Source organism: Sorex fumeus, unplaced genomic scaffold (assembly GCF_029834395.1).
Source record: "Sorex fumeus unplaced genomic scaffold, SorFum_2.1 ptg000007l, whole genome shotgun sequence".
Lineage (NCBI taxonomy): Eukaryota > Metazoa > Chordata > Mammalia > Eulipotyphla > Soricidae > Sorex > Sorex fumeus.
The window spans coordinates 48,634,329-48,651,732 of NW_026606064.1; the positions used below are offsets into that span (position 1 = coordinate 48,634,329).

At 49.3% G+C, this 17,404-nt stretch overlaps 1 protein-coding gene across 1 annotated transcript in view; it reads left to right on the top strand.

Moving 5' to 3' along the window:
* The first annotated feature begins 5,396 nt into the window (after positions 1-5,396).
* Positions 5,397-17,404, top strand: part of PARP1 (poly(ADP-ribose) polymerase 1) — a 38,326-nt gene continuing 26,318 nt past the window's right edge. Inside the window, exons 1-3 of the mRNA XM_056134382.1 lie at positions 5,397-5,662; positions 10,477-10,642; positions 16,307-16,422. Coding sequence (XP_055990357.1) covers positions 5,552-5,662; positions 10,477-10,642; positions 16,307-16,422 — 393 coding nt within the window. The 5' untranslated portion in view covers positions 5,397-5,551. The remainder of the gene's footprint in view (positions 5,663-10,476; positions 10,643-16,306; positions 16,423-17,404) is intronic.

The following is a 17,404-nucleotide window of genomic DNA, read 5'->3' on the forward strand; positions in this document are numbered from 1 at the left end:
TTTCTGAGGAGCAACTAAACTAAACACAGGGGTTCAGCTACACTGAGAAAAAAGAAATTCCATGTTAATTGCTTCAGTCAAGGAAGGAGTACTCTAAGCCTAGGCTGGAGGCCGGCTCTGGACATAGCTACTGTGGTCTGAGGAAGGGCCAGGGAGCCTTCATTCATCAGCAGAGACAGGAGGAGGTGGGGAGGTGGTCGGTTCACAGGAAGCAGGGAACGAGGGGGAAAAGCAGAGCTGAATTCACCCAGAGGTTAAGGAGTGTGACCTTCAGCATGTTGACCCATCTCTCCAGGTCTCCATTTTCTTACCTGGAAATCAGAGTAGCACTGGGGAAAGACTGTAATTGGAAGCGTGAACAGAGCTCAGAGGAGCTAACTTAGTCCTCGGAGGAAATGAAAGAGCCCAAGGCCAGGCTCTCTGGGAGCCCAGGGCACTTGGTGGCGGGCACAGAGGCATCAGCTGTTAGGAGCAAAGTACCAGAGGCAGCCACAGCCGCCAGTAAGTATGCAGCTCTCTCCAGCCCCACCACTTCTGCCTTCAGCCTCTTGAGGCTGTGTGAAAACCGCCCAACTGAACCCAGGAATGCAATAGGCAAACATCTGAAGTGAAGTTTGTTCTTTTTTTATGGTTTTGTGTGATTTTGAGTGGCTGGTTATGCAACAAGAGATAACTACCACAAGAAAGTTGCAAAGGGTTAGGAAATAGTAGCAATTGGGGCCAAAATGGATTCAATCTCCTGCAGCTCATATAGCTCTCCCAGGTCCTTCTCCCAGAAGTGATTTCTGAGCTCAGTGCCTAAGTAAGCCCGCATGACCCAAAACCAAAAGATAGTAACAATTAAATACCAACTTCCAGCTGCTGCCAGTTGTTAGCATGTGAGAACATTAGACCCTAAGTTTCTGCATTTTTTTTTAATATTCCACAAGTGAGTACAATCATTCTATGTCTGTCCTTCTCCTCTGACTCCATCCTCCTGCTCTGCATGATACTCTCCATGTCCATTTATAAGCAAATTTCATGACTTCATTTTTCCTAACTGCTGCATAGTATTCTATTGTATAGACTTACTATAGTTCCTTTAACAGCTGTCGGTTCTCAGGCACCTGAGTTGTTTCCAGATTCTGGCTATTGTGAATAGTGCTGTGATAAACATAGAAGAGCAGATGGCATTTCTGCAGTGTGTTTTTGGTTCCTCCCAGGGTATATTCCCAGAAGTGGTATTGTGGCGTGGCATGGAAGCTCAATTTCTAGCTTTTTGCGGAATACCCATATTGTTCTCCAGAAAGTCTGGACCTGTTGGCATTCCCACTAACAGTGAAGGAGAGTCCCTTTCTCCTCGCATCCACACCAGCACTGGATGCTCTTGCTCTTTTGAATGTGTGCCAGTCTCTGTGGCACACATAAAAAAAATACATAAAATACATTAAAAAACATAAAAAAGATGATATCTCACTGTTGTTTTGATTTTCATGTTCCTGATGATTAGCGAAGTAGAGCTTTTTTAAATGTGTCTTTTGGCTATTTGTATTTCTTCTTTTGATGCTTCCTTTTTTGTTCTACAAGATTAGCCCTAGTTCCCTAGCCCAATTTCCACTTTTGGTGAGAACAAACAGTTTTTTTTTTTATCATCGTCCTTCTGAGTTACTTCACTTAACATGATATCCTCCAGTTCCATCCAAGTTGCAGCAAATTAGATCATTTCTTCTGGCTACAAAGTAATGCATTGTGGCTATATAACACACCTTTGTTATCCACTCATCTGCCATTGAACACCTAGGTTGATTTCATATCCTGGCTATTTTACTAAGTGCTACAATGCACAATGGTGTGTATGTGTTCTTTCAACTGAATGTTTTTGTGTCTTGGGGCTAGCTGCCGAGAAATAAAATTGCTAGGACATACAGAAAATGTATTCTTACTTTTTGGAGAAAATTCCATGCCATTTTCCATACGGGTTGAAGCACACAACATTTCCACCAGCAGTGGATGAGAGTTCCTTTTTCACCATATCCCTGCCAACACAGATTGTTTCCAGTCCCTTTGATATGTGCCATTCTCACTGATGTGAGATGATATCTCGTTATTGTCTTGATTCAGATTTCCCTGAGAAGTGATGATGAAAAAGTGTTTCATATACCAACTGGATATCTGTCTGTTTTCTTCGGAGAAGTGTCTGTTTATTTCCTCTCCCCATATTTCTTTTTTAATAGGGTTTTTATATTTTTGTTGTTGATCTTTGTGAGTGCTTTGTGTATCTTGAATAGTAACCCTTATTCGATATGTTGAGCGCAAATATTTTCTCCCATTGGTACTGTACCTTTTAGTTTTAGCCTGTAGTTCTTTTGCATGCAGAAACTTTTTTTTTTATTGTTATTAGTGAAACACCATGAGGTACAGTTGTAGATTTACAATTTTTTGTGCTTGGGTTTCAATTATACAATGATCAAATATCCATCCCTCCACCAGTGCCCCTTTTCCACCACCATGGATAATATCCCTCCCACCCCTATTCCCCCCATCCCACCCTGCCTCTGTGGCAGGGCAATCCCTTGTGTTCTCCCTCTCCTTTTGGGTGTTGTGGTCTGCAAAAGAGGCACTGAGTGGCAAACATGTTCAGTCCATAGTCTACTTTCAACATGCATCTCCCCTCCTGGGAGGATCCTCCAAACACCCTTTATTTGGTGCTCCCTTCTCTATCTGAGCTGCCCTTTCCCCTAGAATGCCCGGCTGGCCTCTAAGCTATGGAGTAATCCTCCTGGTGCTGATCTCAGCTATTCTTGGGTATTAATCTCATATTTTGTTACTTTATATCCCCCAGATGAATGCAATCTTTCTATGTCTATCCCTCTCTTTCTGACTCATTTCACTTAGCATGATACTTTCCATGTTATACCACTTGTATGTATATTTCATGACTTCATCTTTTCTAACAGCTACATAGTACTCCATTGTGTAGATGTACCAAAGTTTCTTTAACCAGTCATCTGTTCTTGGGCATTCAGGTGCAGAAACTTTTTAAATTTGTTGTAGTTTCATTTATTTTTGGTTTTGCCAATGGAATTATATCATAGAAAATACTTTTAAAGTTCAAGTTTTGTAGCATTCTGCCTATGTTTCCTTTAATGTATTTCATAGATTCTGGTATAATCTTAAGGTCTTTGATCCACATTGAATTGACTTCTTTGTTAAGGTGTGAGATATGGATATAGCTCCATTTTTTTTTTTTTGCATATGGTTATCCAGTTTTCCCAAAAACATTTGTTGAAGAAGTTATCTTTACTTCTTTTCATGTATCCACTTTTTTTCAAAAATTAGTTGACCATATATCTGGGGATTTGCCTTTGGGTCCTAGAATCTAACCCGTTGGCCAGAGTCTATCCTTATTCTAATTACATGCTATTTTTATTATTATAATTGTATAGCATAGTTTTAAATCAGGTAATGCAATACCTCCCAATTTCTTCTAAGTGTGGTTTTGGCTACTTGGATTGTTTTATGATTCTGTACAAACTGAGAACTAGGACTTCTGTTATCTCCAACCATGTGTCATAGTTATCAACCCAGAGATGGAATGAGCATGCATTTTGATTCAGTTACTCTAAAAGAAATTCTGTCGTGTGTTCCACTGATTTGACTTACAACTAAAAAAAATTTAACTTTATTTAAACAGCATGACTTACAAAGTTCATAAAAGTAAAGTAAAGTAAAGGCCCTCCCGTTGTTCATCAATTTGCTCGAGTGGGCCCAGTAACATCTCCATTGGAGACTTTGTTGTTACTGTGTCTGGCATATGGAATACGTCAAGGGGAGCTTGCCAGGCTCTGCCATGCAGAGCGAGATACTCTCGGGAGCTTGCCGGGCTCTCCGAGAGGGGCAGAGGAATCGAACTCGGGTCGGCCATGTTGGCTGCGTTCAAGGCAAACGCCCTACCGCTGTGCTATCGCTCCAGCCCTTACAAAGTTCATAATACAGCTATTTTGGGTATTCAGTATTATTTTTGTTTGTTTGTTTGTGGGTCACACCTGGTGATGCACAGAGGTTACTCCTAGCTCATGCATTCAGGACTTACTCCTGGCGGTGCTCAGGGGACCATATGGGATGCTGGGAATCGATCCCTGGTCGGTCGCGTGCAAGGCAAACGCCCTACCCGCTGGGCTATCACTCCAGCCCCATTATTCACTATTCTAACGCCAGTTCTACCACCCATGTGCAGGAACCTCAACCTCAAAGTTAAACAACTCAGTCATCATCACTGTCCTCCCGTTGTTCATCGATTTGCTCGAGCGGGCCCAGTAACGTCTCCTTTGGAGACTTTGTTGTCACTGTGTTTGGCATATCGAATACAACACGGGGAGTTTGCCAGGCTCTGCCGTGCGGGCGAGATACTCTCGGTAGCTTGCCGGGCTCTCCGGGAGGGGCAGAGGAATGGAACTCCGGTCGGCCATGTTGGCTGCGTGCAAGGCAAACGCCCTACCTGCTGTGCTATCGCTCCAGCTCCATGGGGAGTAACTTGGGGAGTTCTGTATGTCTCACAACCCACTTGTCTAGTCAACTGAAATCCCTATCTTTTAGGCTACTAGCTTTCTTCTCTGTGAGTAACACTTTTTCTTGGTGAGTTTTGCTAATCCTGATTGTAATTCTTGTTCTCTATAATAGAACTGAGTATGACACATTTCATAACTTCAATGAAGATAAAAACGCAGAAGGTTTTTTAAAAATAGTGACATAATAACATTGTTCTACACGAAATAACAAAACGTAGTGTTTTAGGACTGGTACCTATTGTAATTTCAAATGGTGAGAGGAATGCCCAAGTCCTCTCACTGACTTGCTGCCCAGATGGACTGGTCAGGAATTCTGGCATAGCTCCCCTCCCCATCTGCTTTGCAGGACCCCCCCCCCAAAAAAAATTCCACAAAAACAAAACTTAATGTAAAATTCACACATGTTGTAACAGGCAATATAGAGTAAATTAATTCGTGCGTGCTAAGGGAGCAGGCTTGGGAGGTTGTGTGGGTGTGGAGCTAGAGACATAGGTGAAAGTACGGGCCCATGGGTGGTGGAACTAATATTAGAATACCGAATACCCAAAACAGCTGTATTATGAACTTTGTAAATCATGCCGTTTAAATAAAGTTTAAATTTAAAAAAATTAATTCCACTTGTGTTAGGCGCCAAGCGTAAAAATAAATAAAATAATCAAATAAAAGGAGGCGGGGGAGTGGGCATAATGCTATCAGCTCCAGGTGGGTGGCCCGATTCAGTGGCCTGCAGCCACGACTTTACTTGCGCAGCCGCAGGCGCCAGCGACGCCCCGCCCCGCCCCGCCCCCAGCCGCCAGAGGGCGCACGCGCCGCGGCCCCGCCCCAGGAGCGCGCGCGCCGGGGGCGTTCCCGCGGCCAGACATCAGCAATCTATCGGGGAGCGGGGTCGGCGCGGCGTGCGTGACGGCGGCCCGGGGCCCTCGGCGAAGAGGGGCCGGCAGCGCGTTTCCAGGTCACGGGGTCGGGCTCCCAGAGCTGTAGCAAGCAGCGGCACGAGGAGGACGATGGCGGACAAGCTGTACCGGGTCGAGTATGCCAAGAGCGGGCGCGCCTCTTGCAAGAAATGCGGCGAGAGCATCCCCAAGGACTCGCTCCGGATGGCCATCATGGTGCAGGTGCGGGCGCGCCGGCCACTTTGTGCGCGCCCGCGGCTCCGCGTGTCCGGGCCTAAGCGGAGCGGGGCCCCGAGTCGCGGCCCGCCGTCAGCGGTCTCGTGCCCCTTCCCGGAAGGTCTTGCCGATCTTGCAGGAAAAGCCCGGGAAATACAATCTGCAAGCGGGCGAGGCCGTGTGCTTTGTGAGATCGGGAGCCGCTTTCCGAGCCGCGGCTCTGGCCGTGGGGGGTTGGGGGGGGGCGGGGAAGGTTGTTTCTTTCTCGCCCCTCCCCCGAAGCGGGCGGAAATGAGTGCGTGGTCTTGGAAGCGCGTCCGGGAAAGATCACAAGCCTCGGTGGAGGGCGGCTGGCGGAGGGCCGGGGGCAGGGCGGGCAGCGGCTAACTTTTTGCTATCATTTCAACACCCGCTCACCCTCGTTATTTTAATCATGCAAAACTGGGCAGATGGGTGCCATATCTGTTCCGTGCATTCCCTTGGGGCCGTCCTCCCCGGCATATTCTGATGCATTTACAGCTCTGTGACTTACGGGGGCCTTGAGGGGGCTCCCCGTCTGGGCTTCTGAACAGACCGGGGTGGGGTGAGGGGTCGCCTTCCCATGGACCGAGGCGGCGGAGATGGCAAGAGGGGGTGTGTGTGGGAGTGCCCCTGCCCTGGCTGGCGGTTCCTGCTTCTCCCAGGCCCCAGATCGCACATCCCCCCTCCCCGCCAGCTGCAGTTGGTTCTTCGGGCTCAGCGCTCTTCGTTAGACTAATTTGGTTTTCCCATGTTGTGGCCAGGCAGTCAGATGCTCCTGGCGTGACCCACGAGCCTCCCCAGCAGTCTCAGTACTAGGGTGGAGGAGTGTGGACACCAGCTGCAAAGTTGAGTTTAGGGTTTTGCCTTGGTTCAGTCTTTTTCCGTAGTCTGGTAGAGACGGGAGCGGAGGCTCTGCCTTCTGGGAGAAACCTGGTCATTTCCAGGCTCTGTAGCGGAGTGCAGAGAGGCTCCAGCAGGGAGCTTCCGGCTTCCAGGATGTTGGGGGTCTGGTGAGGTTGCGGAGCAGGGCTGGGAGTCCCGGCAGAGCCGAGTGAGCCTCCAGGAGTGCCCAGGCTTCCTGCAGCAAGATGGGCCAGACAGATCGGCAAATCTCCACTTTGAACTTTACCCTGGATGTGTGGGTGGCCTGATCTGGACAGACCGGGGTGGGGTGAGGGGCAGCAGCCCCCTCCTAGTGCAGGACGATCTTTTAAGTTATCTTTTTGGTTTCGGGGTCACCCACAGCAGTGTTCAGGAATCACTCCGCGCGGCCCTGGGGGACCGTTTACGGTGCCAGGGATCAAATCCTGTTTGGTCAGTGTAAACGCCCTTCTCTGCACTCACCCACCCCAAGGCCCCGAGTGCGGGGCTCTGAACCCTGGTTCGGTAAATGGCAGCTCCAACTCGAGGTTTGGGGTTTAACTGACAATAAAATGTTCCATCTCGGGCTGGAGAGATAGTACAGCGGTTAAGTCAAGGCTCTTGCCTTCCAAGTGCCAACCAAGGATTCCATCGCCGCAAACCATATATAGTCCCCAGAGCATCCCAGGTGTGACCCAAAAAAGATAAAGCCCTGGGGAGGGAGCTATAGTACAGCAGGTAGGGCCTCTGCCTTGCACGCTGTTGACCCAGGTTTGATCCCTGGCATCCTATTTGGTCCCTCTGCACCACCTGAGTATCTTCCGGGTGTGGCTCCCAGGCAAGCCGGAAAAAATCCGATCTCACCTTTAGTGATCTGTATGAAAATTGTGACCTATTTTGGGGGTGGGGGGGGGGGGTGAATCGAAGGCCTGCTAACGGTATCTCATTGGTGTCTGTCACCAATAATTTTTTTCCTTTTCTTTTTTGGTTTATTGGACCACACCTCAGGGATCACTCCTAAACTCTGGAGACTCTTGAGCTCAGCTCAGTGCCAGGGAATCAAACCCTGGTCGCCTGCATGCAAGAGGCAGGTGCCCTGCTACGGTATTACTCTGGCCCCCAATAATAGTTATTTTCATTCTTCCTTCAGCTATTGGGGATTTCTTGAAAATTCTGTTATTGTCATTGCTATTTCCAGCAGTATTTATAGGGGGCTATGAACTGCCTATAGATCTTGCTATTGACTGCTTTATTTAACGCTCATGGGTCATTCCTAGCTTAATAACCATAGTGCTTTTTCCAGTATTTAATGTAATCCGCTTCCTTTATGCATCTGCTTACTTGGTTTTACATATTAAAATTTTACATTGCTGATTTTGCCAGTAGCCAGATGTTCCTGTTTTGTTGGGGAGGGATGGAAAGCTTAGATGCAGGTGGTGAAAGTGGGGGAGAAGGTGTTAAGGGTAGCACGGGTTTACCCTACCGAGTGACTGAGTGACGATATCAGAACCAATAAAAGCCTGACCTGCTGGCCCCTACCTAGTTGGGCTTTCTTGGTAGTGAAGGAAGTGTGCTTGGGGCCCGGAGCGATAGTACATGGGTAGGGCATTTGCCTTGCACGTGGCTGACCTGGGTTCGATCCCGGCATCCCATATGGTTCCCCAGCACCGCTGCCAGGAGTAATTCCTGAGTGCAGAGCCAGGAGTAACCCCTGAACATCGTTGGGTGTGACCCAAAAAGCAAAAAAAGAAAAAGTTGTTTTCTTGTTCTAGTGATCGAAGGTGAGTTTTTCTTTAGTATGTCTAGTTGGTCCTGTGGGCTGTGCTGGGAGGTGGGGGGGGGGGGCAGTCAGAAAGAATCCTGTACTTGGAGAGTTTGAGGGATTCTGTGACTTCACCAACCCAGGTTCATCCAATGCCCCCTCCCCCAGCCTTTGCACTGGGGGAGTGATCTCTGAGCACCACCCGGTGTAGCTCCAAAGAAGAAAGAATCCTTTCTTCTCATTCTTAGACTTAAATACCGTCATTTACAGTTGTATAGGAGGATTGTCCTGGGACTCTTACCTGATTCTTTAGCGGGAGTGCCTGGGGCAGCCTTTTGACTGGGGAGAGGAGGGGCTGAGCCCTAGTCGGGCTGCCTCACTTACTGGTTGGCCTTGGTCTTTGGAGGGGGTCGTTGCAAGCCTGGAGAAAATGGCTTGAGGCCCTCACACACCTGGTTGTTGCTTCAGTTGAGTGTTTGCTGAACATACACACGCACGCACGCACACGCGCTATGCTGCTGGCCGCTGTGGGGTACCTGAGACTTCTGAGGCCCTTCCTGCCACTGAACACACACACACACTCTACTGCTGGATTTTCAGCTCTTTGGGGATGCCCCCAGGGTCAGTGCTGTGCCTGTCCTTGAGTCACAGCTCACTGGAGCTTGACCCTGCATCAGATCATAAGACTCGTGGTGTAAGTATAGGGGACCCCAAAGGAGTGAGGCAGAAATTCCCCCCCCCCCCCAGCCTAGCGGGGGTTGCTGCTCCACGGGCCGCCTTGGACCTGAAGACCAGAGGATGCTGGCGCCCCCCAGCCTGCATGAGACGCCAGCTGCTCAGGTTGTGGGGGCTGCCTGGTCAAAGGGGTGAGCCGGAGCACGAGTGGGCTCGGGGGTGCTTCTGGCATGCGATGGGGGTACCAGGAGCATCTTCTGTTATTGGATTCAGAAGGCGGCTCTTTCCCCATGAGAATTCCTCCATCCAGGCTGGGTGGAGGAATTCTCATAGGACAGCAGGGAAGGTGCCCCCCAAAAGACTGAGGCCTTTGCCACTAGAGCAGCCAGGCCAGTTCACTCTGCTGTGAGAGCTGCAGGCGTGCTCTCCCACTCGGGGAGTGGGGTGCTTCCTCACCCAGAAACAGTGACCTCCGTGAGCTCTGGTCTCAAGGCTGTCTGGAGGTGTAACCGTTTTTGTGTAGGAGTGGGGTTGTGGGCAGGACCCCCCTCAAACTCCATCTGTGAGTTCTGTGTCCTGTGTATTTTCTGCACCGTTAGGCTATTTTCATTCCGTCTGCCTGGTGTTTGGACTAGAGCAGATGTTTGGGGCCCTCTTGGCAACCACCAGTATTTTTTTTTTAAGTTGTGCTTCCTGCTGGGCAGTAGAGTGGCAAGAGCCCGGGTGCACGGTTCCAGTTGGGGCTGAGTCACTTGCCGTCTGTGTGACATTGCTCCCCTCAGTGATCCGTGACGAAGGGGCTGCCGGTTTCTGCCAGAGATAGTTTGAGGGCGCCAGGGACTGAATCTGCACTGTCGTAGGTCTCACTCTGCCCAGTCAGGCGACACAGAACCTAAGCCCAATGCCAGCACCTGTCCATGTACAATGTGTCAGGAAAGAATGCTGTCAGAAAGATGCTTGGTGGGGAGGGCTGCATTTCCCACCCCTGAGAGAGCCCCTTCCTGGGGGCCAGGGAGTTCTATGACCTGCCCTCTGGTCTGTGTGGCCTCTGAGCTGTTCTTCATTCTCTGGAAGGTGATTTCTTCTATTCACATCTGTCTGGCTGCTGGGCACTTCGGACCACTGTTGGGGCGCTTGGAGCCACTGTTGGGGTGCTTGGGCACTTTTCTGACCCATTTTCTCTCCTGGCTCATTATCTGGGACTTGCCCCTTCATGTTGCAACCTTAAAGGCCCCATGAGCCACTGGGCAGCCAGCTTCTGGCAGAGCTGGAGGAAAGGTCCCACAAGTCCCCGTTCCTCCGAGAGGACAGGCTCTGCCACAGCAGTGAGCACTTTTCTGCGTCACCAGGAAAGATCAGACCGGGGGTGCTCTCATGCCCTCCACCCCCAGCTCTTCCCCAGGCATCAGCGGGCAAAGGCGAGGCTGGTCTCTGCACAATAGGAAACGGGCGCGTTGTGTGCCCAAGTCTGAGGCTTAACTACACGTTTCTCTCCCGCCAGTCACCCATGTTCGATGGAAAGGTGCCGCACTGGTACCACTTCCCCTGCTTCTGGAAGGTTGGCCACTCCATCCAGCAGCCTGACGTCGAGGTAGACGGGTTCTTGGAGCTACGCTGGGACGACCAGCAGAAAATCAAGAAGACAGCGGAGGCTGGAGGCGTGACAGGTGTGTGCGGGGCTGGGAGGTTCTGAGAGTAGTGGGCCACCCCTCCACACACGTGCACGTAGAGAACACAGAGCTCAAGGTACTGATTCGTTGGCAGAGGGCCAGTTGCTGGGTCTTCATTCGCCCAGAGGCTGGAGGCGTGTGATGGTGCCACGTGTGTTTTAGCTCTAGGTGTGCAGAAAGTATACTGAGTTCCTGTCCACAGGGACACAGGCTCGGCCACCATCCATGTTTTCCCATCAGAGTCTCCATTTAGATTTGATTTGATTTGATTTTGGTCATTGGGCCACATGCAGCAGTGCTCAGGGCTCACTCCTCGCGGACTTGGGGGTCCATATGGAGAAGCAGGGATTGAACTTGGGTTCAGCCTCGTGCAAGGCAAGTGCCCTATCTGTGGTATTATTTCTGTGGCTCCCCCATGCGTTTTAAGAATTCTTTCAGGCTGGAGAGAGAGTACAGAGAGTAGGAGGTGCTTGCCTTACACACAGCTGACTGGGTTCAAGCCCTGCCAGGAGTTAGCCCAGAGCAGCACCGAGTTTATCACCCCAAATCCCCTAAGCCTCCCCCTAAAAATCATTTCACTGATGCAGTGGACTGAAGGTCGCACACTTGTGGCCCTGGAATCTCAGGTCTACAATGTGGGGTGGTGCGGGGCTCAGGCTTGAGGTCACACCCACAGGACCACCTCCGGGCCCCAGGTTTCAGGAATCTTTTGCATGCTTGGAATACCAGTCCTTTCTAAGAGGTACCTTGTGCAAACAGATTCTCCTAGCTCACAATTTGCTTCGTCCAGTCTTTCTCATTCTCCTCAGACTATCTTTCATAGAGCAGAAGTTTTAGATATTTTGTTTGTGCTGGTGGTTTTGGTGTCGGGGATTGAGCCCAGGGATTCAAGACATGTGATGCCTGTGTTTATTTACCACAGAGCTGGATCCTTGGCCACAGAAGTTTTACATTAGGCCCCCTCATTACTGCTGATTTGATATGTGCTGGAGGTGCCAAACAAGTCTAGTTGACCCCAGCTGCCTTCAAGGCATGTGTTTGAACCCTGTACTGTCCTCCACCCCCCAGACTCACAGCTTTCAGCCTGTGGGGCAGACACCCCACCAAGTGAGCTGTCCCGGGGAATCCCTAGAAGTTTTTTGTTTCAGTGATACTCAAATTAGCCATTGTGTCTTTGGTGACTTGTATCTCAGTGTTGTGTCTGAAGCTAGCTGAGTATCCAGATTCATCTCCGTATTCTCCTGTGCTATCTCCTCTAAGAGTTTTCAATTTCATCTAAATTTATCATTGAGCCTCTTTATGGGAGAGGGCATTCCTGGCCATGCACAGGGCTTACTCCTGCCTCTGGTCTGGGATCACTCCTGGCAGGACTCAGGGACCGAGTGTGGTGTTAGGATTCAAATTGGGTTTAACTGTGGACAAGCCACGTGCCTTAACCCCCATTGTGAGTCTCCAGCACCCATGGTTGATTTTTGAGCCTAGTTTCTGTGAAGAAACTTTCAAGTCTGTGCTAGATAAAAATGTTTTGTTTCCAGTTGTTACAGCATTGTTTGTGAAAAGGTTCTTGTTTTCTGCATGTACTGTTTGCTCCTTTGTCAAGGATCAGTTGACTTGTGTCTGGGCTTACTCCAAGGCTCTTGATTCTGTTTATGTTTATCCATTAGTCTTTTGCTGTTTCCAGTGCCTTGATACTGTGACTCTAGATGCCTTGTTTGTTGTAGGGCCACAAGCAGTTTGGGGGTTACTCCAGGGACCTTATAGCAATCTTGCAGTTTCTTCAGCTTGCCGACTTGCTATTCTGTATCTTTTGCCTGTTCACATAGACTTTAGGGTTTTTTTGTTTGTTTGTTTGTTTTGTTTGAGAGGGGGCCCATACCAACTATGCTCAGAGGTTGCTCCCAGCTCTCTGCTCAGGAATTACTCCTGCTGGTGCACAGGGAACCATATAGGATTCCGGGGATCGTGGTTATCTCCGTGTAAGGCAAGTGCCCTGCCTGCTATATTATCTCCAGCCCCTATAGCTTTTTTTCATTGTGGTATTGTTGTTGTGTTTTGGGATTGCACGTGACTATGCTCTGGGCTGGCTATGTGCTCAGGGATCACTTCTGGTGCCTGGGGCACTACACAGTTCCAGGAAACGAACCTAGTGAGTCACATGCAAGGCAGGTACCTCAACCACTGTAGCATCTCACGGACCCTTGAGTTGGTTGTTTTGTTTTATTGTCATACACAAGCTTCTTGGATAATTTTCTGTGTTGTTTTATTTGGGGGTGGGTCTTTGGACCATACCACCGTGCTCGGTATACTCCTGGCTCAGTGCTCAGGTTGTCAGATGATGCCAGGAATTAAACCCAGTTTCCCATCATGCCAAACAGTGCTCCAGCTTTTTGAGCAATCTCTCCAGTTCGGTGCCTTTTAGTTTTTTTGTTTTTGTTTTGGGGCCACACCCAGTGCTGCTCAGGGATTACTCCTGGCTGTGTGTTTAGGAATTATTCCTGGCAGTACCCAGGGGGACCATATGGAATGACCTAGGGATCAAACCCAGGTTGGCTATATACAAGATAAGCACCTCCCCCACTGTACTATTGCTCCAGCCCAACCTTTCCATTTTTAATATGTTTCTGTCATTTTTGAACATCTCCCAAGCCTGCTTTTGTCTTTCTCTGCCTTTCTTCCCTGACCCAGTTTAACCTATTCTCGCGACTCTGTGCTGTCAATGGGGCATCTGCCCTCCCAGGAGCTATTTTTGCCTGTGCTGGAAACAGATCAGAGAAACAGCTCAGAATTGTGAATAAGAAGAAAACAGTAACTTTGCCAGGAAAGTGTCTGGAGTGTGTCAGGTTTATACGAGGACAAGTATATTAAAAAATTTCATGTTCAGGTATAATAAAAAATTTTTATGTTCAGGATAATGGGAGGTGATCAATTTTAGGGTTTGATTGTTCCATTAAGTCATAAGTTGAGGTGCTCCCATATTGTCTTTGTTTGATTTGGGGGCCACACCCAGTGATCCTTGGGGGCTCTTCCGGACTCTGTGGGACCTTGTGCATGCTCAGCCCATTGAGCTGGTTCTCTGGCCCATAGTCAACCCTCCCCATTTCTTTTCCCAGCCCAGAACCTCTACTCTGTCCTGGATTTTTACTCAGTCTTTGTCCGACTTTTACTTCACTTAGCCTAAGGTCTTCGGGATGTATTCATGGTCTGTCATGGTCTTTTTCCTTCGGAAAGGGCTAAACAAGATTCCTCGCATGTATAGCCCATGTTTTGTTGATCTATGTGCCATCCACTGATGGGCGTTTGGGTTGTTTCAGCTTTGGATGTTTGTGAAGAATGTTGCTCTGTCGGGCAACTCTTAACTCCAGGCACAGTTTTCCTTTCTCTTTAAGCAGGTACCTGGCAATGAAAGTGCCAGGTCGTGTGGCAACTCATGTTAATTTTCTTTGGAGCCGCCCCACTATCTTCCACTGCCTCCTCCATGTTCCATGAACTGGTAGCAAATGAGCTGGAAATCCAGCCAGTCTTGCCTTAAGGCTAGACTTTTAACCATGGTGCTGCCCGTGGGGACCCTGGAAAAAAGAGAGTCCACTGCTTCCTGCTGGACCCATGTTCTTCACCCCAGAAAATGTCTGGGAGTGTCAGCGCCGCTCAGGTCCGCATAGACCCAGCTGTCGGCTGTGCCTGACGTCTGCTGGTAGGGATTTTCCCCAAGACCGTGGTCCCTGATGTGGGGAACGTGGGCTCAGTCTGAGGCAAAGACTTGCTCTTTGAAGCAAAAGGAGAATCTGCTCCAGTTTTGCAGGAGTGTGACCTTCCCTTGCAGGGAAAAAAATTTTTTTTCAGGAGGATATAACATAGGGAAATAAAATAGTTTTAATTTAGAAAAGTGTGAGGGGAGAAAAGGAGAGAGAGAAATACTCCATTCAAGCAGGGTGTAGCCAAAAGCACACATCGAAACTTGTCAGCTAGGGAGGGAGGGCAGGCAGGCTGAAGGGGGAGAGGGAGAGTAAGAGGAAGGAATCGTACTAGTCTAGCCAGCTAGCAGGCTCCAGGTCAGGAATGCACCACTTGTCCTTTGCAGAGGTAATTGTACATTGGCTTTTTCCACTCAGGGGTTTTGTTACTAGGATGTGGCCACCAGGAAGAGCTTTGAACTCTCAGTGGTCTTTTTCTTCTTGGGCCTTCTCCTTTTCCAAGGGAGTCCACCCTACTCGGGGCTGTGATGCTACTTCAGGTCTGGTGATCTAGTACCTTCTTTAAAGCACATCTTGGTATTTCTTCCTGAAAAGCTCCTTACCAGGGACCCCTACCAGGGGCCAGAGATGCGGCTCAGTGGTTAGAACACTTGTCTTTCTTTCTTTTTTTTTTTTTTCTTTTTGGGTCATACCCAACGATGTACAGGGGTTATTCCTGGCAGTGCTCGGGGGACCATGGTTTGATATGGGAATCAAACACAGGTTGGCTCCTTGCAAGGCAGATGCTACCCGCTATGCTGTCTTCCAGCCCCAGCACTTGTCTCTGCGTATGTGAGGCAAGGGTTGACTGTCAGCATCACGAAGCTCCCCAGCATAGCCAGGAGTGGCCTCAAAGCAGCAGCCTGTAGTGGATCTTTAGGTCATTAATTTCAGGAGAAGCTTAAAGTTTTCAGGGGAAGGGGTTGTTTATCTTGTTGAATATATATCTTACATATTTTATCTGTTTCAGTGCTATTCAGATAGTAGCATGCTTTTTTTTAATATGTATTGCTAGTATATACATTTTATGTATTGACCTTGTTTGCAAATTTGCTAAAAATCTCTTAATGGCAAAATCAGATAGTAGCTTTTTTGTATTTTCTTTAAGGTATCATGCTTGTACAACTTTGCCATCTATAAGTTAAGAAGGCTTTTGTTCTTTTCTAACTATATCTTTTGTGTCTTTTTTGTTGCCTTAATGCACTTTCTAGAACTTCCAGAACAGAATTGAGGAGAGAAGACAGTCTGACCTTGCTCCTAGTCGTGAGACGGTCCCAGACCTGTAGGCTCAGATTTTCCTATAAGAAGAGAACTTGGCATTGTCCCGCATGCCTGACTATTTACTCCCAGGACCTTTATTGAATGGCTCAACCTTTCCCCTCCCATTTGTTTGTTTTTGGATCATATGCAGCAATGCTTAGTGGTTACTCCTGGCTCTGTGCTCAGGAATTACCCCAGGCGAACGGTGCTTGGGGGACCATATGAGATGCCAGGGATCAAACGGGGTCAATCATGTGCAAGGCAGGCACCCTCCCCACTGTCCTGTCTCTCCAGCCCCTCGACCTTTAATTTGAAGTGACATGTTTACCACTTGTTTTGTTTTTACTTATGCACTCATCTGTTTCTATTTTGAGATGCTGCTTTTAATTCAGTGCTTCAATGAGTAAAAGTATCCTGGGAATTAGAAGGTGGCCAGAATTGGCTATATATGTGGCTGGCCCAATGGCCTCTTATTGGGTCCTCAGTTCTTTATCTTAAATGCCAGAATAGCAGCTGTGCTGGCCCATTGCAGGGGTAAGAAAGTGGGTGTAGGTTGCGGGGGGGCGGTGGATGACACTTGACATTCCCAAGGCCAGGGCATCTTGGTGGTAGAATCCAGAGCAGCGCCTCCATGCCCCAGTTGCTGAGGTGTCTGTGCTTGGCTCCTTAGGCAAAGGCCCAGGTGGAGCTGGTGGCAAAGCTGAGAAGATGCTGGGGGACTTTGCAGCCGAGTACGCCAAGTCGAGCAGAAGCACGTGCAAGGGCTGCATGGAGAAGATTGAAAAGGTGAGCGTGTCGGGCATTGAGTGGTGTAGCCGCTCCCAGGACGTGACTTGGTGGTGGACCTTGATTTAATCCCAGCGGGGGAGGAGGGGGTGGAGTGCGCGCGCCATTGGTGACTAAAAGGCCACTAATACCTTGCTGGGGGCAGGAGGCAGCAGGGTTTTCAGATAGTTCTGACCCTGGTGACTCACAGGCCAGGCTTAAGTCTGTGGCTGCATCTCATAGGACACTTGGGAGTGGCTGCAAAGCATTTCACAAAGCCATGGACACAGGCAGACAGCAGCCTCGTCACCTGCCCCAGCCTCGTGCAAATGTTCCAGCCAGGAGAGGGCTCCCTCCTTGGAGTTTTGAGCAGGAAACTGAGCTTGACCCGGATGGGTAGACTGGTCAGCCTATGGACCCCCCCCCCCGCCCCCACACTGTGGCTCCCTTCCCCAGCCTTATACAAATATTCCAGCCGACTCATGGAAGGACCCATGGAAGGTTTTTACCTCCTCGGGGGATTATGCCAGAAACATGTGAACCCACAGATACTTCAGAAGGAAAGAAAATGAAATTGTGAGGTTGAGTCCGCCACCGAGTACCGGGAGCCAGAGTTTCATTCCGGAGGCTGGGCCTGAAATGGGCTTTTCCGTTCCATGGGGTCGCTACTGTCCCTCAGTCTGAGGGTCTGAGGTTCCTGGGCCCAGAACTCTTGGGTAGGAAGCTCTTCGGAATGTCAGGCTTCTGGGAATGGGAGAGCTGGACAGGATGGCAGGTCAAATTCTAGTCTGACGAGTTAGGGGTTCTTCTTGTGGGTGAAGACCACCCCTGTCATTGTAGTGTTCCCCACACGTGCGTACAAACATACACACACACATACACACGAGCACACATGCAAACTCGTGTGCACAAGAACACATACGAACCCAGGATTGTGCAAACTGCCCTGCTTAGCTCAGGCCTGCTTTGGCTGCTGAGCCCACAGGTTGGCGTCCTGGCATGT